Source organism: Crinia signifera, chromosome 6 (genome assembly GCF_055691185.1).
Source record: "Crinia signifera chromosome 6, ASM5569118v1, whole genome shotgun sequence".
Taxonomy (NCBI): domain Eukaryota; kingdom Metazoa; phylum Chordata; class Amphibia; order Anura; family Myobatrachidae; genus Crinia; species Crinia signifera.
The window spans coordinates 275,997,096-276,020,226 of record NC_139222.1 but is presented as its reverse complement, the minus strand read 5'-3'; the positions used below and the strand labels follow the sequence as shown (position 1 = coordinate 276,020,226).

The following is a 23,131-nucleotide window of genomic DNA, read 5'->3' as shown; positions in this document are numbered from 1 at the left end:
AAGTTGTGGGGTGAGGGAGGGCGTCAGTAGGAAAGAACGCAGGCTGCAGTGCGTCCAGTTTATATTCCAACAAAAGATGGGTTAATAGCGTTTGAGGGGGTGGGGGGCCCCCAGATATATCAGTGTATGGGGCCCCATAAATTCTGTTGCAGGCCCTGGTGCTGCCTATACATATGCCCACACCAGTTGCTGACAGTAGTAGTGCTGCCTATACATATGCCTACACCAGTTGCTGACTAGTAGTGCTGCCTGTACATATGCCCACACCAGTTGCTGACAGTAGTAGTGCTGCCTATACATAATGCCCACACCAGTTACTGACAGTAGTAGCGCTGCCTATACATATGCCCACACCAGTTGCCGACAGTAGTAGCACTGCCTATACATATGCCCACACCAGTTGCCGACAGTAGTAGCGCTGCCTATACATATGCTCACACCAGTTGCCGACAGTAGTAGCGCTGCCTATACATATGCTCACACCAGTTGCCGACAGTAGAAGTGCTGCCTATACATAACACCCACAGCAGTTGCTGACAGTATTATTTTCTCTCTCGCTTTATTTACCTTAAAATCTGGCAGCTCATCTTCCTTCCTTCCTTCAATCAGCCTTACTCCTGTGTAATCCCGCCCCTCCCTTCAGTGTATCTATGCCTCCTTTTCAGTTCCTGCTGCCACTGATGTAGTCAAATGGAGATTGGAAGCTTCATACTGCAGCCACAGAGAACAGCAGCGAGTATGCAGGGCAGGGAGAGCGCCTCTCCTGCCCAGGGTCTTCCTGCACTGCATCATCTACTGAGCGGCTAGCGCCACCCTGAGTGGACCGAACCTACGTGGCCAAATAGGTAAGTATGTGGCAATGCGTGAATTAAACTTTTATTTTTCTAGGTGTCAGTCTGACTTATGGGTCTATTGGTTCTGTTGTAGAACTACAAGGTCCAGCAGGCCCATTAATGCCCTGCATGCTGAGACTTGTGGTTCTCCTACGTCTTTTATTCCCTGGTGCTGGTTATAGAAATACAGGGGGATCCCTTTTTTTTCCCTTGTATTTCTGAAGCCAGAACCATCTCAATGAGCCCGTGCCCCGTGGCTGGTAATTGCCGAAAACGAGTCACAACGCCATCGAAAGATACGAATCCAGAGACTATGGCAGATTAGTAAATTTGACATATTCTCCAGTCATATTTTCGGCAGAGTAATTAGCTTAGAAAATTTCCCCCATGATCTGAAATTTTACAAAAGTACTGAGTTTCTACCATTCAAATAATAAAAAAAGCAATGAAAATCTGATCAGTAACCATTTGAATGCCAACAACTGTGAGAGATGTGCAAAATGTCTGCTAAATATGCCAGCGTCGCTCACATTTGTTATATAAAGTTTTACCGCATTTTCCTATGTACTATTACCCTGCCGCACGGATTTCGCCGGGCAGGGTAACGCAAACTTTGGATGACGATACCCTATAGAAGCCTATGGGCTTCTTTTCGCCACTCGCCGCCCACCGCAACTTTGCCGCCTCGCTTAACCCCCCCCCTCTCCCCCTCCCTTGGGATTACCCTTCCTCCCCCTAGCAACACAGCCGGACGTCCTTCCGGCTGCAGGGGGGGGGGGGAGTCGCCGGGGACAGCCTGCTTAGCTGTCCCCGGCGTGAAGGCAGTTCAGGTGGCAGGGAGGAGACGGAGACCCCCCTGCACACCACAGTACAGGTATCTTGGGGGGGTCTCCGTTACCGCTCCATGATGCCTGCCGCATATGTTAGTACATATGCACTGGCATCGCGGCGGGCGGGCAGCGAAGGGCGGGGATGTATATTAATACATCCCAACCTCAAAGGGTTAATGGAAGTGTTCCTCTCGAACCCTCCCACATCTTTTGATGGTCATGCCTTATTATAAGAGCAAGACTATGCCCTTATAGTATACACAGTATATATGTGTGTGTGTGTCCCTTAGGCAGAATTTACTTCTGTAGGTACAGTACATGCAGCAAGGAGTCCAAATCTATTCCACACTTGAAGGCACATGGGTAATGAACGTGACGCACAGTCTCAGGTTAAAGCATCAACATTTCGAAAGTTTAATCCAGTGGTTCTCAACCTCAGTCCTCAAGGACCGCAAAGATCACGTGGCAGGTGCACAGGTGCACTCATTATTCACTGACACATTTTAGAAGAACAGGATCAATAAACAGAAACAGTGCACTTACCAAACCGTATTTCCCTTTTCCCAAATGACAAGCTCCGGCTTGTCCCTGGAATGAGTTTGCGTTTCTCATCATCGAGGTCAGGTGACTTAGACTGTTCCCATGGCAGCTCACCTAAACAATGCATTAAAAATAAAACAGACATAATGAATGGCATTTTAAAATATCTAAGATTGCTGCAGCGAACCAATTGCGGCTCGCTGCGCCATCAACCTGCATCTTTGCATTGGCTAATATTAGCCAGAACGAGGAAGGGCCACCAGTCTGACGGTGGAGCTTTCATAGCTATCTAGCCACCACCCACTTGCTTGCACCTCTTGTAATCTGTCTGTCTCCCCTTCCTACTAGATCAGTGGTTCCCAACCCTGGTCCTCAAGTACCCCCAACAGTGCACGTTTTCCAAGTCACCCTGCAGGTGCATTCATTATTCAGACACATTTTAAAAGATCCACAGGTGGAGCTAATTATGTCACTTTTGATTTATTGGCAGAGTATCTTATATGATTGTGCTGTGTGGTTGTTAGACAACACACTTGGAAGATGTAACCAGCTTAAGGTTTATTTAAGCGATAAGCACACAGTGTGCAACGGTACTTCAGAGTTTAACTTCAGAGGCAATATAACTGATGCAGGAATCCAGTCACAGGTTGTTACTTATCTGATCCGTTCAGCTTATGCAGGGTTAATGGCAATGACTGGTTTACGCTTGTAATGGTCTCAGCCGGAATCTCTCCCTGTAACGCTTCAGTGGTGATTTATGTATCTCTCGGTGTAAGAGACGAGCTGGCAGCGGGGAATACAGCAGGACTTGCTATTACACACTCCGGTGCACGTGGAGCTGAAACAGGCATGGAGGTCGGGACACACACGCTATAGCACTATATCACTTCCTGACAAGGAGAGGAAACTCTAACAGCAGGGTCAGGGGATTCTGCCCTGCAATTCCCTATGCAAGCTGTCACTCAGGGTGACGTCTAGCTACAGTGGCTGCAGGGGGACAAAGCATTCTGTAGGCTGCTCACTACCAGGGACATGGAGACAGACGCGGAGCGCTGCTTTCTAACACTCCCCCTCGCTCAAGGCTGTCTTCGGCTACATAAAAGAACATAATACAATACTTTGTCCTTGGTTATATCTGTAACCGAAAAATATGGTTAGAGAGAAAGACACACAAAACATAAAAAACTTCAAATCAACATTTTGGATTTAAACAAGTCCACAGTCCTTCAGGAACTTAGTAAGCAAGTTTGTCGACAGTCCTTTTGTAAGCATGGCTGCGACATTTTCTTCGCTTGCAATGTAGTCGACATTGATGGATTTGTTCTCCACTAGTTCTCTGATGAAGTGGTGTCTGATCGCGATGTGTTTTGACCGTCCATGGTGCTTGGTACTACAGGAAAGATCTATTGCTCCCCTGTTATCACATGCGATGCTGATAGTCTCTTCTTCATAGAGTAGGCCTAATTCACACAAAGTCTCTTTGATCCAGAGTGCTTCCTTAGATGTCTCTGTAAGAGCCATGTATTCGGCCTCAGTTGTTGAAAGGGCAACAGTTGGTTGCTTTCTACTTGCCCAGCTAACTGCTGCTCCAGCTAATGTGAATAGATAGCCGGTATGGGAACATTGGTCATCTTCATCTGCTCCCCAGTCTTTGTGGTAGAGGCAGTGGTCAGAGGTTCATTTCAAGCAGTAAGTTGTGTAGGGTGGCGACTGCAATTACTCCTCTAAGAGTGTTATACCTTGCAACTGGTGAGTATATCTGCAAATACTAGAGGTGTTGATCACAATTCTGCGCGCCCCTGCTGCCTGTATAAGTTATGTACCTACGAAAGGCTCTCCTTAACCCTTCACCAAAGTGCACAAGATAATAAAGAAAGTTGGTACATATCCTTCCAGGCGCATATGGGTTCAAGTTCTCTCTATTCCTCTCCAATGTAAGGATTTATGTGGAGGAAGAGAATATAAGCACATTCATAGTGAAGTACAATTTAATATGATATACAATTCATAAATGCATCAAAAAACATTAAAACACATCAAGATATAAAAACATCCAAATGTACAAAAAGCATGAGTTCACTTGGATCTCCAAGTATGGCACACTCTCGTGTAACACAAAAAGAAATAATTCAATCACTGCAAGTGGATATATCCCAATGTGGGTATACTGCTGAAATTACCGGAGTTGCTGGAACTGACAGGCTGTCAGTTCCAGCAACTCCGGTTAAAAATTGAACCACTTCTTGTTGCAGCTGAAGTGTCTAGAGGCTCCCGAGTCCATGTACCAGCAATCCCTTCTTGGCTTGTCTGCTACATTCAGTGCTGACTCGTTCTTCTTGTCATATCGCTTGTGCGTACCACTAGTGTTCTTCATCCTACATTCTGAAGCCTTGTGCCCTACTTTATGGCACACATAACATTTGAATGTGCATTCCTTGGGTTTTGCACCCTTTGCTACTAAGGCAGAACCCTCAGCTATGGCGTCCTTGTGGATTCTTTCTTGGAACTGAAGTAGCTTAGCCCTCACAACTTCTGTTGTAAGCTTGGTTTTATTCGACTCTAGTGCGACAACTAGGAAGTCAAATTCTTCTGTTAAGTTCTGCAGCATTACCATCGCCACTTCTTCCTCATCCACTTTTGTTCCTACACATGCCAATTGCTGAGCTATCGATAGTATTTTATCGATGTAATCGTTCATGTCCTTGCATGCATTCAACTTTGTTCCATATAATGTGCGTCTCAGGCTTATCCTTCTCATCAGGCCTTTATTCTCATAAGCACCTTGCAGGGTTGTCCACATGTCCTTAGCGGACTCTTTCCCACAGATTGTAGAATAAACATGCTGCTCCACAGCCAGGCCTATCATGCCGATGGCCCTGTCTACCTCTTCTGGGTTTGGACTATCTCCTGGGGCTATTGTGACCTTCCATAGTTTCTCCCTTTTAAGCTGCATTTCCATAGCGAACTTCCATGTAGTGTAATTCTCTGAGCCTTTGAGTTTAGGAAAGTTCATGCTATGCCCTGTGCTGTGCATTTTCGTTAACTCTTTCACAAATGTCAATTCAGAAATAATTCCTTTGTGTTCTTTTATGTAATGTGCTACCACTTGGTCTTTAGGGGGTTAATCTTCGCAGCACGTGGCGCCCTGGGCCCATAACCTATTGGCAGAGTATCTTATATGATTGTGCTGTGTGGTTTTTAGACGACACACTTGGAAGATGTAACCAGCTTAAGGTTTATTTAAGCGATAAGCACACAGTGTACAACGGTACTTCAGAGTTTAACTTCAGAGGCAATATAACTGATGCAGGAATCACAGTCACAGGTTGTTACTTATCTGATCCGTTCAGCTTATGCAGGGTAAATGGCAATGACTGGTTTACGCTTGTAATGGTCTCAGCCGGAATATCTCCCTGTAACGCTTTAGTGGTGATTTATGTATCTCTCGGTGTAAGAGACGCGCTGGCAGCGGGGAATACAGCAGGACTTGCTATTACACACTCCGGTGCACGTGGAGCTGAAACAGGCATGGAGGTCGGGACACATACGCTATAGCACTATATCACTTCCTGACAAGGAGAGGAAACTCTAACAGCAGGGTCAGGGGATTCTGCCCTGCAATTTGCTATGCAAGCTGTCACTCAGGGTGACGTCTAGCTACAGTGGCTGCATTGGGACAAAGCAGTCTGTAGGCTGCTCACTACCAGGGACATGGAGACATGCTTTCTAACATGATTCTGTGTGGAGACCTGGAAAACGTGCACTGTTGGGGGTACTTGAGGACCAGGGTTGGGAACCACTGTACTAGATTGTAAGCTCCTCTGAGCAGGGCCCTCTTCCCTCCTGTTGTCAAAGCCCACTTCTCTTCACATTTCACTCACAGCTCTCCTATACTCAAACACTCAGTGACCATCTTCGTGTGCATACCCATCTCCACCATTGTCCCCAAGTTGTATGTTGATTGAGTCCTCACTACTTACATTTAAGCTGTAATGTGTATTGATCTGTGGCGCTCTTTATTTGTACTGTATTTTTTTTTAGTTCCTTTGTACAGCGCTGCAAATTATTATTATTGTGGCACCTTATACATAAAATAATAATAATAATAATAATAATAATAATAATAATAATAGTGATCATTACAGTTAATGTAATGGCTATCAGCACAAGGGCAAGGCTCAGATGCACATATTTCAATAATTCTAAAAAAGGTATTTTTGTAAGAACTTACCGTTCGAATCCCTTTCTCTGATGTGTTCCTGGTGACACAGCTTCACATTGGGATGTAGGAGGGTCCGTAGGAGCCAGGCACCTATACCAAAGCTTTTAGAGAGGTAGGCTCCTCCCATCGCATCCCAGAATCCTCAGTTCAACTTTCAAAGCCACTGGAATACATTAACTCAGTACAAACTCCTGAACATGCACAAACTTCAATTTTACCATCATAACATGATATATCATGAACACTGCCAATACTTACTGAGCGTAAGGGAGGGATCACTGTGTCACCAGGATCATATCAGAGAAGGGGATTCGAATGGTAAGTTCTTACAAAAATTCCTTTTTCTCTTTCAATGGTCCTGGTGACATAGCTTCACATTGGGACGTTCAAGAGCCGGTCATTTGGGAGGGTACGCTCAGGTCTGCAGCTCTCATCACTGCTTGCCCGAATGATGCGTCCTCCAACGTGAAATCATGAAACCTGTAGAATTTGGCAAAAGTGTGAACAGATGACCAAGTGGCAGCCCTGCATACTTGCTCAGCCATAGCCCCATGGAGCACTGCCCAAGAGGTGGCAACAGACCTGGTGGTATGTGCGTTTATTCAGACCTACCAACCTTAGTATATGCAAAAGCAATCACTGATCTCAACCACCTAGCAATGGTCTGTTTTGAAGCGGGACAGCCTATCTTGTGTACATCATACAAGACCAGTAAAGTATCCATCTTCTGAAAAACTTTAACTCTGTCCACATAAATGCGCAAGGCGCACACCACATCCAAATTATTCAATTTGTCCCTTTTCTTAGAACCCTCTGGGGGTTGAAACACAGGAAGAACAATATCCTTATTTAAATGGAAAACAGAAACCACTTTCGGCAAAAACTGGGGTACTATTCTCAGAACAGCCCTATCCTCATGAAAGATTAAGAAGAGAGGCTTACAAGACAATGCTCCCAACTCCGAAACCCTCTTTGCAGAGGAAACAGCCAACAAAAACACTAACTTCCAAGTGAGAAACTTAAGGTCAGCCGACCTTAATGTTTCAAAAGGAGGCTTTTGAAGAATTTCCAATACCAGAGAAAAATCCCAGGGTGCCACCAGTTGTTTGTATGGTGGTTTTAATCTAGAAACTCCCTGAAGGAAGGTTTGCACCTCCGTAAGCACAGCCACCCTTTTCTGAAAGAAAATTGACAGAGCCGATATCTGAACTTTAGGAGACTGGAGACTCAGTCCCGAAGAAAATCCATCCTGAAGGAATTCAAGCAATCCATCCTGAAGGAATTCAAGCAATTTAGCCAAAATCTGGACATATAAGACTTCTGGCGCTCACACCACCTAATATATGTGCTCCAGACCCTATAGCAGTTAGCCGAAGACACAGATTTTCTAGCCTTGATCATGGTATTCACAATGGCTTCAGAGAATCCTTTGTTCTTTAAAATGGCGGTTTCAATAGCCAAGCCATCAAAGTTAGCCGAGCTAAATCCTGATGAAGAAATGGCCCTTGACTGGTCTGGCCTTAGAGGTAGACACCACGACTCTACTGATAGTCTCCGAACACTCGCATACCAAGACCTCCTTGGCCAATCTGGAGCTATCAGTATTATTGGAATCCCTTGGGATCTGATCCTCTTCAGAACCCTGGCAATCATCGGGAACGGTGGAAAAATTTATGCCAGATTCCCCGTCCAGGGTACGGTCATTGCATCCACAGCTGATGCCCCAGGATCCCTTGTCCTGGAGAAGAATTTCGGAACCTGATGGTTGAACCTGGACGCCATTAAATCCACCTCCGGGAGCCCCCACTGAGATGCAATCTGTTGGAAGATCTGTGGATTCAACATCCATTCCCCTTCTAGCAGCTCTTCCCTGCTCAAGAAATCGGCCTCCACATTCTTCACACCTGGTATGAATATTGCCAATAAGGCTGGAACATTCTGCTTCGCCCACAAGAGAATCCGCGACACCTCCCGCATAGCCAGCTTGCTGCGTGTCCCACCCTGACTCCACTGCAGTCCACAGGCCCTGAAGCCTCAGATCCAGGACCACTGCCCCCCAGCCCCTGAGACTGGCGTTGGTAGTGACTACCAGCCAGTCCCAAGACTGAAGACACCGACCCCACTGAAGGGAATTCACATCCGTTCACCATTTTAGGGAGGACCTGGTTTCCAAAGTCAGTGTCACCCTTTCTGACTTCATGGACGAAGATGATAGGATGTTCCATTGAAAAGCCCGAGAATGGAATCTCGCGTACTGCAGCGTCTCGAAAGTCGCCACCATTTTGCCCAGCAACTTGAGACATATCCAAACCGACGGGTCCGGCGATTCCAGGACCAACCTTACCAGGAGTGAAATGTCCTTGGCTTTCGCCTCTGGCATGAATACTCGATGTAAGTGATTATGCAGAATGACTGCCAGGCAGGGCCGGTGCAAGGCACCTGAGTGCCCCAGACGAGTCGGGTGGGGGCGCCCCGGTGCTCAGGGGGGGTACCTACTGCGCCGTCTGGGGAACGGGCAGGAGCACGCAGGGGGTACCTGCAGCACTGTGTATAAAGCTGTCGCGTCGGCATCCCTGCAGTGATTAAGGTACTGGAGCGGGCATGGGTGTCCGTGCCACGGGGTACCTGCAGCGATGTGTATAAAGCTGGCGGCGGCGGGGTCCCTGCAGTGAATAGAAAATAACCAATGCTATGCGGCGGCGTGGGAAGCGTTTCTGATTTTGAAAACACTGGCCACACGTTGATTGGCTGAATCTCAGCCAATCAGCGTGCGGCAAGTGTTTTCAAACCCAGCAGCGCTTCCCGTGCCACCGCATAGCGCTAGTTATTTTCTATTCACTGCAGGGACCATGCCACCGCCGCCGCCAGCTTTGTACACAGGTACCCCGCGGCATGGACACCCTTGCCCACTCCAGCACCTTAATCACTGCAGGGACGCTGATGCTGCCAGTTTTATACACAGCGCCGGAGGTACCCCCGTGGCACGGACACCCCTGCCTGCTCCAGCACCTACGCTAACCCTCCATGCTGGGGGCGAGGGGCGAACTGCCGCCCTCCAAATGCCTAGAGCTGCCTAGTGGTGGCGCCGGCCCTGCTCCCAGGAATTGGATCCTCTGAGCAGGGACCAGTTGTGACTTCTGTAAATTTAAACAGCCACCCGTGAACTTGCAAAAACTGAATAGCTTCTGCCAGATGTTTCTGTAAAGTCTCTGCTGAATCTGCTTTGAACAGCAGATCTTCCAAATAAGGTACCCTCAACCGGAGATCAGCCGCCATTACCGACATGATCTTTGTGAATACTCTTGGCGCCGTAGCCAGTTAAAAGGACAGCGCCTGGAATTGGAAATGCCGGTCCCCGATTGCAAACCTCAGAAGAGACTGATGCTCCGGGTGAATTGGGACATGTAAATATGCGTCCTGGATGTCCATGGACGCCAAAAATTCTCCCTGGTCTAGGCTGAGAAGCACAGACCGCAGAGACTCCATCTTGAAGTGGTCCACCCACAGGTGGAGATTTAATGATTTCAGATTTAGGATTGGTCTGAAGGTACCATCTGGTTTGGGCACTAAAAACAGAATGGAATAAAAGCCTTTTTTCCATTCCTCCCGTGGCACCAGAATCACCACTCCTTTTTCTAGAAGTGACTGAGCCGCCCCCAAAAGAGCAGTTCAGAGTCATGACTCCTTTGGGAGTGGTGTGGGTAAGAATCTTCTCGGAGGAAGACCCCTGAAAGGGATTTTGTATCCCTGTGAGACAATGTCTAACACCCAGGGATCCTGATCCAACAAGGCCCAAGTTTCCCGAAACCTTAACAGACGACCCCCCACTCTGAAAACAGAAGGGGGCTTCCCCAGGCAGTCATGCCGAGGGCTTTTCATCACCTTTGGTGCCCGGTTTCTTATGGAAAGAGCCAAATCGAGATTTTGGAGCTTGTCCTTTACTGGACTGGAATTTTCCCTTGAAAGACTGTCCTCGAAAGGACGCACCTCCTCTAGGGGAGGGCCAAAAAGACAACCAAAAGGCAGAAAAAAGCAGGGAAAAAGGTACTTTTACCCCCTGTGGCCTGTTTTATCATTTCCTCCAGCTCGGAACCCAACAGCAGCTTTCCCTTAAAAGCCAACGCCTCTAAGGCCTTTTTGGACTCATTATCCGCTTCCCAGGCTTTAAGCCACAGGACTCTCCGGGCATTAACCGAGACGGTGGACACTTGAAGCCATCTTGAGAGCTTCTTCCTCCGCCTCTAGGTTATACTCAGCCGCTGCCTTTAATTTTTCAGCAAGCAGCAAAACACCCGGGTCTGTGTGCACCATAGTGCACAAACTGCTAGCCCATACAATCAGGGGCTGGCTGGCAACTTCCAGCCCGGGGGGCAACGCAAGCAAACGGCCCACCACCACCACCATTCTAACACCCCATCCCCAATATAATATATATTGTAGGATACTGATCTCTATAGTAAGTATATATATTTAGTAAATGGGCGTCTTGTTGCCCTATGGGGACTAGAGGATACGGCGCAGCATTCCAGGATTTAGTAACAGCAAATCTTTATGGATGTTTTGGGACTCCGCATGTTCTGTGTTCAGAAAATGTAGTGGCAAACCAATGATGTAGAAAATCCTACCTTGTTTGTCCCTATTTTTCTATAAGGTGGGAAGTGCTTAGTCTCGAAATGTCCTAAAAAAAATTTGCTATTACTAAATCCTGGAGTCTTCTAGGCCCCACGGGGCATCAAGAAACCCATATGCTGTATGAACTTGGCAAGGGCACCCAGGTGAATGCTCTATTTAATAATATGACACCATAGACGTAGGTCCATACACATTGTATATACATGGTGTATTTGTAAAAACATATACATACACATTGCAGACACAAACACAAACTTTATACACAGAGCATACATACTGTACACACAAACACACACACAAACAAACACACACACACACTAGCATGCAAAACAGAAAGCAGCATATACTGTACATCCAAAACACACACACACACACACATAGCATACAGTACATAAAAACACACCTAGCATATACTGCACACACATGGCATTCATAGACTGGCACAACATACTGACAACAACACTGACACAAATAGCATACACACACACACACATACATACTGTAGCATATAGCATGTATACATACATACATACACACATCATTTACACACTTAGCATAAACATACCTTCCCCATACACATAGCATAGAAAACATCACTACTGAACAAGTGCCTCACCCTGCCAAATAATAACTAAAGCCTGAGGCATATAACACCTACCTCCTCGGCTTCTGAACATCCCTGCCTGCATCACCCGGCACATGGAGCACACAGCATGGGAGGAGCTAGCTGTACGCTGCCTCTGTAGCTAGCTCCCCCTGCTGTCAGCCAGGCCCAGAACAGCAGCAGCATGCACAGGCAGCCTAGCTCTCAGTCTCAGCAGAAGACAGCTGCGGGAAGCGAGCCACGCGCACGCAGCCCAACACAGGCTGCATTTAAAATAAACAAAATAAAAATCGGTAATCTGCATCCCCAGACTAGCTGCTGCAGCAGCTTTGTACGGGGATCACTTCTGTTAGCACTCGCAGCAGAAGAAGATTTAGCGCGGCCGGGTAGTATCCTTTGTCTCCCGGCCGCTAAGTACACAAAGCCAGGCCCAGGACAGTGAATGACATACCGGCCCGGGGGGCATGTGGCACCCTGCCCCCCGGCCCAGCCCGCCACTGCATACAATCATGGCTTTTGGAACCCAAGCTGACGCTATGAGGGGCCTGAGCATAAACCCCATCCCCTCTAATATAGTCTTGAGGTTTCCTTCCAGCTTCTTGTCCATGGGGTCCTTAAAAGCAGCACCCCCTTGGACCGGGAGCACAGTAGCTTTTGAAAGCCTGGCTTCTGAAGCATCCACCACAGGCACTTTCTCCCAGAGGTCTGTATGCACCTTAGGCATAGGGTAAAGACTCAAAAACCGTTTAGGCATCTGGAGCCTCTTATCGGGCGTTTTTCAAGCCCCTTCTAAAAGATCCTGTAAACCTTCATCTGCCGGGAAGGTAACAGCTTCTCTACGTCTTCTTCAGACAAATTCAAGGCCTGCTTAACAGCAGCAATCAAATCCTCCACCCCAGGGGTCGAAGTATCCTCAGAATCATCACCCTGCTCCCAGGGAATATCGGATGCACTCTCCTTCCTCCCCTGAATCAAGTGCCAGCAGAGGGACCGAATAAGACTGTCTAGGAGTCCCCTCGGAATCATTGTCAAATCTATCAAGCAGATACCCTTAGCAGTGTCCTGCATAACCTGCAATAGACCAGGATCTGTGCTTGAGTGAGAGGCAAGGAGCCTGAGGACTGTTGAAGATGACATAGGTTTAGGGGAAGATACCACAACATCTCTCTGTTTGTCCAACAACTGCACTAAGGCATTCACTGACCTGCCCAGGGCACTGGCCCACGCAGGCTCTGTTTGCTCTACCCTCTGGGGTTCACTTCCCATGGGTCTCACAACTACGCAAGCAGGGCACAATCCCCCTTTGGTCATCTGTTCAGGGGAAATATGAAGTGCACAAACACTGCAAGCGCTCAATGTAAATGGGGCTCCCTCCCCCAAAGCTACAGACTGTTGCTGACATGATAAAGCAAAATTCACACAGTGCAAACTAACAGGCGTTATATACAGAGTCAATGTATATCACAGCCACTTATCTGTCTGAAGCTCCGGAATTCTCCTCCAGATGAAGGGGGTAGCGATGCCCAGGAAATCCACCACTCAGCCAGAAAACAGCACTTCAGCTCCGCAGTCAGCGTTTCCCAAAGCGGCGCCAAGCAGAGTGAGGGAAGAGACCAACTGTGCTGCTGCGGCGTCTGTGGAGTTTTGGCGCCAACTACCCCCAGTAGCCACTCCCATTGTTGGATTTCCTCCTTCCTAGGGTCTCCCCTCCACTTGAAATCGTCCTGTGACAAGCTACTGTCCTTTTCAATAAGGAGCTCAGCTTGCAAGCTCCGCATAAAATGTCCGCAGCGATAACGGAGCGCCCATCCCCCATGACCCTCACCTGCGTGAAGCCGGTTCAGGGATGCTCCGGAGCCCAGGCAGCTTCTTAATAGAAGCTGTCAGCACCACACAGAGAGTCCAGACAGTGGGCCAAATGTAATAGGGTGAGAGATTCAGAAAGTGGGAGATTTTGGGAGAGTTTTCCCATGTTTTTTTAAAGCAGCAATCAATTACATGGCAAAATCAACCTGGTTTTGCAGTGTAATTGATTGCTGCTTTAAAAAAAGGGGAAAACTCTCCCAAAATCTCTCACTTTCTGAAACTCTCACCCTATTACATTTGGCCCAGTGTCTCCTCTGTGCGCAGGGAGCTGACAGGACGCGCTTTTGTCAGCTCCTTCTGAGCTGGCAGTGTGAGGATTCTGTGAGAATCCTCAGCACTGCGTCCTACCTAATAAGTGTAAAATTAAGAAAATAAAAAACACCTATCTATCTCTAATCTTCAGCTGCGCAGCAGCCTCTTCAGTATAGCACCCACTCCGGGGAGCACCTAAAATGAACTGAGGATTCTGGGATGCAGTGGGAGGAGCCTACCTCTCTAAAAGTTTGGTATAGGTGCCTGGCTCCTGCGGACCCTCCTACATCCCAATGTGAAGCTGTGTCACCAGGACCATTGAAAGAGAAATAGATATAAAAAAAAGGTAAAAGGTGAAACGTGATTTACACATGGAGAAATCAGAGACAACATAAAGGGGTCGCTCCTATTGGCCGCTATGATCTGTCAGGAAGGACTTGCTGCCCCATAGGGCTCCAACCAAATCTGTGTGTGAGATCGGTGCCATTGCCAGCGCTAAAACGATGCGGCAAATCGCACCCTTCCCATCTAATAGGGGTTACCCATAGGCAGAACTCTGGGAGGCAATGGAGTAATCTGCCGCTGGGCTCCTGCTCAAAAGGGGGCACCTCTCTTCCCCTTCAGGTTTGAATCAGTTAATTGAAAGCAGTTGATATTGCTAATGTGGCTGACTCCCCCTTCTAACATAATTTTTGCAAGAATCACACCCTGTATTAGATCCCATGACCATACTGGAGACAGACACCTTATTGATTGAGCTATTTGGGGGGGCATCAATACTTATCTTGCCTGTGGGCAAATTGGATGAACTTACGCCAGTGGGGTGACCAAAACTATTAATAGCTACAATCAGACAGTAAGAAGCCATTAGTGTAAAATAAATAATTAAACTTGAAAATAATCCAGTGGGGAAACCACAGTAACCCCTGATGGCCCAACAGACCATATATGACGCCTGAGGAAGTTCCCGGCACCAGGGATTAGTCCCAGCAGGACTCTGACTCCCCTACAGCAGTGTGTGGATCACTAGTGTATGTATCCGTGCACAGTGACTGAGTAACTCACCCACAGACTGGCTGACAGAGAGCCAGAGGAGAGACGTGACAAGGTCACTAAGTCCACCCATATTAGGTCGACATGCATTGGGCTGACCACTGAAGGTTGACATGGCTCAGGTCAAGACATGAAATAGATCAACTTGGCTAAATTTGACAGGGTGGGAAGGTCAACACAAGCATTAGGTCGGCAAACGCAAAGTCGATAGTCAAAAGGTCATAAGTGAGCCGACAGGTAGTATTTCATGCTCTACCATCCACTAGGGCACTAGGGCAGTGATGGCTAACCTTGACACGCCAGATGTTGTTAAACTACACATCCCAGCATGCCCTGCATCATTATTAGCATGGCCAAATAGCAAAACTGTAGCAGAGCATGCTGGGATGTGTAGTTCAACAACAGCTGGAGTGTCAAGGTTAGCCATCATAGCACTGGGGCATGGAGGGAAAATATAATATTGTGCCGAGTGCAGAGAGCCATGTGAGGGGGGGGGGGGGGGGGGGGGCGCGTTACACTTATGGTGTCCATGTCGACATTCAGGACAAAAAAATAAATAAACGTGAAGACATCATGTCGATCCTTTGAACGTCAACCTTGTCATTGTTGACCTAATGCCTGTGTCACCCTTCCAACCCTGTTGACCTAAGCCATGTTGACCAATTTCATGGGTTGACCTAAGGCATGACGACCTTTAGTGGTCAACCCCATCACCCATAACCGAAGAGATACCGTTTGTAACACGATGCTGGCAATTGTCAGTGAGAACGAGCTTTGCTGCACACAATCCCTTCTCCAAAAAAAGGGGGAGAAGAGAAGAAACTCGGGTAGGGTGCACTCTAGGTCCCCTAAATGAAGTTATTATGAGCTCCCATCCCTGGCCCATGGAGAAGGTGCGTCACGGCGGGGGTCGGGGGAGACGGAGAGAGTACTGATCGCTGAGTTCCCTCGGCGATGTGATCCCCCGGCGCTGGTCGCGGCGTTCCCCGGCTGGAGAGCAAGGAGGGGGAGACGGATGGCGCCCACAGTCACGGTGCCCAGATGACTATGCTATGCCACCGGCATGAGGCCCTGCTGCCGGTCCCTCGTGCCAGCGGGACCCCCAGCCGCCGCAGCAGAGATGGAGTCCCGGCCCCAGTGGAGGATCCGGGCCTACAGAAGAGGACCCTAGCCTGCAGTGGATGATCCCGGCACTGCGGCTGAGACTCCAGGCAGACCCTGGCTGCGACCCCTGGGATGCACTGGGAAGCCCATCCAGCCCCATGGATCTCTGGATGAACTTGGCTGCCTGGGAGAAGGTATGGCGCCAGAGAGAGGGCCTAGCCTTGGCCACAGGCCTCACTGTCTATCCTAGGCCCCAGGCTCCTGGCCTCACTGACTCTTCCCCCCAGCCCCAGCCCCCCCAGCCTCATGGACTCTCTCTCTCTCCCCCTCCCCCGGCAGCTGCCTGCACTGACTCTCCCTACAGGAGGATGGCCTGGTGAGGCCTTCAAGATGGCGCCGCAAATGGCTGCCTAGGATCTGTGCTCAGCAATATGTATCCCGTGTCTCATGTATGATAACTGTACTGTCCCTGCTACAACTGTACTGTCTCTGCTCATACGGTCACCTGCCCGGCTGCCGCAATGACCAGTGGCACCGCGAATGGCTGCCTAGGCGCTGTGCAGATTGGCGGGTGTGTGTTCCCTGTGTGATAACTGTACTGTCTCTGCTTCTATTATTACCTACCCGGCTGCTGCAATGACCAGTGGCGCCGCTGATGGCTGCCTAAGCGCTGTGCAGCTCGGCAGGTATGTGATCCCTGTGTGATAATTGTACTGTCTCTGCTTCTATTATTACCTACCCGGCTGCTGCAATGACCAGTGACGCCGCTGATGGCTGCCTAGGCGCTGTGCAGCTCGGCGGGTATGTGTTCCCTGTGCGATAACTGTACTGTCCCTGCTTATATTGTTACCTACCTGGCTGCTGCAATGACCAGTGGTGCCGCTGATGGCTGCCTAGTCGCTGTGCAGCTCGGGGGGTATGTGTTCCCTGTGTGATACTGTACTGTCCCTGCTTATATTGTTACCTACCTGGCTGCTGCAATGACCAGTGGGGCCGCTGATGTCTGCCTAGGTGCTGTGCAGCTCGGCGGGTATGTGTTCCCTGTGTGATACTGTACTGTCCCTGCTTATATTGTTACCTACCTGGCTGCTGCAATGACCAGTGGCGCCGCTGATGGCTGCCTAGTCGCTGTGCAGCTCGGGGGGTATGTGTTCCCTGTGCGATAACTGTACTGTCCCTGCTTATATTGTTACCTACCTGGCTGCTGCAATGACCAGTGGCCCCGCTGATGGCTGCCTAGTGGCTGTGCAGCTCGGCGGGCATGTGAATCCCCGCAAGTAATGTCTAAATGCTCTCAATGTAACGTGTATAATTGTCTCAATGGGATGTATGTAATGTCTCCCCACCCCATTTCATCCCTGCTTGATGCTGCACTGTAATCCACAAAAAATTCCTAGTGTGCGCAAGCACACATGGCCAATAAAGTTGATTCTTATTCTGATTCTGATTCTATTACGATATATTTATTTATTCATTTTCTCATTATTTGTATTTTTTATGGATTTTTTCTTCTGTGCACAAATTAATTCTTAAACATGAAACTTTACAAAAACCTATAAAATAGTTATTGCTGTGTAGAAAGAATCTCCAAGATCCCTGCGATTTTATAAGATTAATTAGTCAGATACTGGTATAGCTAATTAGTGAATGTTTGTTTGTTAAACAGTTATCGATATTATCTTTGGTTATACACTTTGGTTTGAGGGAGTGACTCCAAAGGATACTCCAATCCTCTCCAAATTATTCCACATAGAAGAACCAGAGAGATAGGTGTCCAAAATGGTGAAATACGTTTTTAATGTGTTAAAAAAGCAATACAATAGAATTGTATTGATTTTTTAACACATTAAAAACGTATTTCACCATTTTGGACACCTATCTCTCTGCTTCTTCTATGTGGAATAACTTGGAGAGGATTGGAGTATCCTTTGGAGTCACTCCCTCAAACCAAAGTGTGAATAGTCCACCATTCATTTAGTGGACCACAGCACAGGGTACGATTTTCACCATATAAAATCTATGAGTGGTAGAAACTGCATTTGAAGTTATCGCACCATATGTGGTTTCTTTCCTTTTTCATAACATATGAGCCATCATCAGAGGCATTTAAGACGGAATTGCGTCTGGATGTATGAATAGAGGGAGCACTTTAAAATACTGTCGGTATTCTTTTCTACATTTGCTGTGTGTTGGGTGACATATTCACAGGATAGTTTTAAGCCTGCTCCCAAGCGCAGTGATTTATCCTGTAAATAGATAATCTGCAGCTATTTTCAATCTCCGGGAAGAAAGAATCAATGCTTACAAAACAGTATTTGATTCCTCCAGCGGAGATTTAGAGGCTCTAGATGAGAATCTAGATGATGTACTAGCAAAATTGGAAAAAGCTCTTCTGAAGGAGAGCAGAATCTGGTGGGAGGTGGCCACCCTAGAGAAATATATCTCAGCTAATTTGATACCTAGGTGTCTCAAAATTGAGAAGAAAATCAGTCATACCACCCCCACAGATCTCTTTTAAAAGAAATGGGATAGCATCCTTCAGAATTGCTCAATTGAATTAATGCAACTTATAATTATAGAGAGAAAGGAAAACCTCAACAGCTTAGACTGAGAAATAAAAGAATATAGAAATATGGTCCAACCGTTCTCCGACCAGAAATATTATAAAGAACAGGAAGAGATCATAAGCAATAGGATCAATAAAGCAGAAAAATCCTAATAAATAGGAAAGTAAAAAAAAATCAAAGGGATACTAGAGAAAGCCAGACCACCTTAAGTTCAGAAGGGACAATTAATGATCAAATACAAAAAAAGAGTTCAAAAGGAGACCCTCAAAGAGAAAGACAAAAATCACAGAAAAGAAACACTAAGAAATTATGATAATTATAATAATAGAAGAAGAGACAGGCAGGAGTGGAGAGGGGATAGAAGAGAGCACTCCCTGGAACACATTCAGGGTAATAATCTAAATAGAACCCCAGTCCAAAGATCTAGAAATTATAGAGGGCATTATAGGAGGGAGTACCTAACCCCACGAGAATATAAACCCCGTACTTCGGTAAGAAGGAGACCTATCCCTATCGAGTACAACAACTCGCCAGTACCAACAAGAAATAGATTTTTTAGCAAAAAGAAGGGGGAACTTTGACCACCAACTCCGAAAAATCGAAGGGGGAAAAGGGGAGGTCTAATCAAACAGAAAGAAAAAATTATGCAAAAAAGGAAAGAAAAACGCCAGAGTAGAAAGCGGGTCACTCAAGATTTAAATATGATAGAAGATAGAACAACTGAAAAGGTAAAAATCTTCAACTTGAGTGATCATATCTTACTCGAGGAGGAAAGAACACTTTTAATGAAAGGTCTTAATTTTGGCCCAGCTACAGGAATTAATCAATTTAACATATATGTGGATGTACAAAAATGCCTGAGAAAGCTAACTTTAAAAAAAAAATTTGAACAAAAAAAGGATGACGCTAACGCATTGGAAGAAGTGCAAACACCGTTCAGACCAAAATCTACATTTTATCCTGCCCACCTGAAAGGGTGTTTTATAGACACTTTTGGCAGTTTGGTAGTAGAAGACCTCCAGAAATTAGGAGAAAAACCGGAAAAGAAAAAATTTAATTTGTCCCATAAAGAAAGATTAGCGATTAAAAAACTGACTGAGAAGGACAATTTAATAATAAATCCAGCAGACAGGGGGGGGGGGGGGGGGGGAGTAGTGATTTTTAACAAAATTGACTATGAGGCTGAAATCTACAAACAATTGGCTGAACAAAATACTTATAAAAACTGAGAGGAGACCTAACAAAAAAAATGTCCCTGGCAATGAAAAACATCTTGGAAAAATTCCATAAAAAAGGCACCTTATCGGATCCTGAATATAAGTTTTTAAATGTAGAGGATCCCATTATCCCCACCATTTATATTTTACCTAAGGTGCACCAGAATACCACGAAACCACCAGGGAGACTGATCATTTCGGGGGTTGAATCCTTAACAGCCAATTTGTCGTTATTCATAGATTCCTTCCTCCAACCTTTGGTCACTAAAAATCTTTCGCATTTAAAAGACACCACAGAGGTGTTACAATTTCTGAAGGAATTCAGTTGGAGTGATGACTTGTATTTAGTGACAGCAGATGTCAGTTCACTCTATACCATCATTAAACACAGTCATGGTATAGAGGCCACAAAAAAAGGACATTCAACTTCAGGCTTAGACATCCATTTACAAGAGTTTTTAACTGAGGGTATCTCATTCATTTTAAACAATAATTATTTTGTTTTTAAGGGGGAGTTTTTTATGCAGAAACGAGGTACGGCCATGGGCACCAGGTTCGCCCCAAGTTACGCAAATCTTTTCATGGGAGCATGGGAAGAAGAATTTGTGTACAATAATAATCCGTTTGGGGTGGGCCTGGTGTCATGGCATCGGTACATCGATGATATTTTATTTATCTGGAGGGGGGATGAGAAAGTTTTAAAAGAATTTTGTAGTTATCTTAATATCAATAACCGCAATATTGCACTGACTTACGAAATTAGCGCACAGAGTGTGAGCTTTTTAGATCTGGAAATTTATGTCGAGGAGGGGAAGGTGAAAATCAAAAACTTCATCAAAGAGACAGATTCCAGATCATACATTAATAGAGACAGTTGTCATAAAGAAACCTGGCTCAACTCTATACCCATTTGGGCAATTCAAGAGATTAAAGAGAAATTGCTCTGAACTTGATGTGTACACAGTACAGGCTGAGGAGATGAAAAATATTTTTTTATCGAGTGGATATGAACAACAGGACTTGGAGAAATCCATGTCAGTTGTACAAAATATTGACAGGAAAGACCTATTAAAGAAAAAACAACCATCAGGCATATCATAAACAGATATGTTTAAATGGTCATTCATATCAGACTTTACCACTCAACATAATAAGGTTAAAACCATCTTTAAGAAACACTGGTCGATTGTAAAGAGAGACCCAGTGATTGGTCATCTATTACCGGATATACAGTACCAAAGTGTATCTTTAGAAGGGCACCAAATTTAAAGTCCAAACTCACTAAAAGTTTGTGCCCCAGTTCACCGAAAAAGGACATAATACTCACCAAAGGTTTTTTTAGGTGTGGATCGTGTCTGGGGTGCAAATGTGTGACTAATCCTTTCGGTGCCAAACTCACTGAAATATTAATTAACAGGCAAAAGTGCAATATTAAAGATTTTCTAACATGTCATTCTGTAAACATTATATACGTTATAGAATGTACATGTGGACAGTTTTATATTGGGCGGACCAGTAGGTCCCTCAAGATCAGAATAGGAGAACACCTCCGAAATATAAAAAAGGGGTTGGAGCTACATGCACTATCATTGCACTTTAAAGAAGAGCACTAATGTGATCCTAAATATATAAAAAACTTTGCAGCCATTAAAAAAATCAGTGTCGGAGATATAGGTGGAAATTTGGCAACAAAATTAGCCAGGAGTGAAATGAATATGATTTATCAATATAAAACATTGATACCTGGTGGCCTTAATAAGGACTTTTAATTGAAGTGGTTCTTATAGGGTTTTTTATCCATCTTTTATCCATGTCCAATGTATTTTAAATTACTTCCTTTAATGAGTTTTAAATGTTTATTTGCGAATGAATAATAATATGTCTATTTTTTCTTTGTTTTAATTTCCGGGGTACTGCAATATTCACTAAAGCACTTCCCTCAAAGGTTTCCTATATATATCGGGACCTTTAGATAAAATATCAGTGAACCCCATGAACATCCCACTTAGAAAGCCATGGAACGCATAATGATGCTGCGCAAGGCGGACTCTATGTGAAAGAGAGTCCGCAGTGGAATGCAGAGGGTTTCCGGCGCTGACGTCAGTGGAATGCAAGGAAGTTCCAGCGGCGGCGCAAGGCGGAACCTGTGTCAAAGAGAGAGCCCGCTGAGGAGCATATACTGCAGTGGAACACAGAGGACTTCCGGCGCCAACGTCAATGGAACGCAAGGAAGTTCCGGCGGATGGCGCCGGACAAAGAAGAAGGGCAGAAGCGCGCATATTATCATAGCGCACACCTGAGAGGGAGTGCTCATTGTAAAAGATGGATATAGGATCTAGCAGGAAAGGGAAATGTCTTAGAAGTTAGAAATCCATGTCTGGCAATAGGTCTGGTTTTTTAATTGTACATGTGGGTATAAATACCCAGGTCTTGGGATAAGTCTCTATGCTTGATAAAGGACACATAGTCTGAATTGCGTTGGCAGGGGGGACCTGTGAACACTGGACAATACACCAGGACTGGAACACCTACAGAAAGTAACCAGGGACGCCTGTGGTTTTGCCATCTCATGCTCTGTTTTTCTGCTTTTGCATAGTAGACCATTTCATCTGGTGAGAGTCCATTGTTTACACCCAATTTTCTATTGTATTGCTTTTTTAACACATTAAAAACATATTTCACCATTTTGGACACCTATCTCTCTGCTTCTTCTATGTGGAATAACTTGGAGAGGATTGGAGTATCCTTTGGAGTCACTCCCTCAAACCAAAGTGTGAATAGTCCACCATTCATTTAGTGGACCACAGCACAGGGTACGGTTTTCACCATATAAAATCTATGAGTGGTAGAAACTGCATTTGAAGTTATCGCACTATATGTGGTTTCTTTCCTTTTTCATGTCATATGAGCCATCATCAGAGGCATTTAAGACGGAATTGCGTCTGGATGTATGAATAGAGGGAGCGCTTGAAAATTTTGTCGGTATTCTTTTCTACATTTTTACATTTGCTGTGTGTTGGGTGACACATTCACGGATAGTTTTAAGCCTGCTCCCAAGCGCAGTGATTTATCCTGTAAATTCCTTTCCTACTCTCACTCTATTGGCCGTCCCGGGCTGGTGACTGTAGGCTGCTAGGTGCTAGGCTTCTCCTTTAGTCACCGCGTCCAAAGGAGCGAGTTAAGCCCGCTCCGACCCCGATGCAACCAGGTTTTTAGGATGGGACAAACCTATGGTGACCATCAGGGACAAGACAAAGAGGACAATCTAACTAACAGGGCCTATCTGGACAGGACACCCTGGCTAACGGCACCGGGCCAAGGACGGGGAGTGTGACCGAGTCACAGACACAAGAACCAGAAATAACAGGGTGCCACCAAATAAACAACACATCAACACAAAATGGTACACTA

General features: G+C 46.1%; 1 protein-coding gene across 7 annotated transcripts in view; it reads right to left on the bottom strand.

Annotated features, from left to right (window-relative positions):
- LOC146009370 (uncharacterized) overlaps positions 1 to 23,131 on the bottom strand; it is a 116,293-nt gene that overhangs the window by 69,619 nt on the left and 23,543 nt on the right. For all 7 annotated transcript variants that reach the window (XM_083149674.1, XM_083149676.1, XM_083149678.1 and 4 more), the window contains exon 5: positions 2,207 to 2,317. In XM_083149674.1, the coding sequence (XP_083005800.1) occupies positions 2,207 to 2,317 (111 nt within the window). The remainder of the gene's footprint in view (positions 1 to 2,206; positions 2,318 to 23,131) is intronic.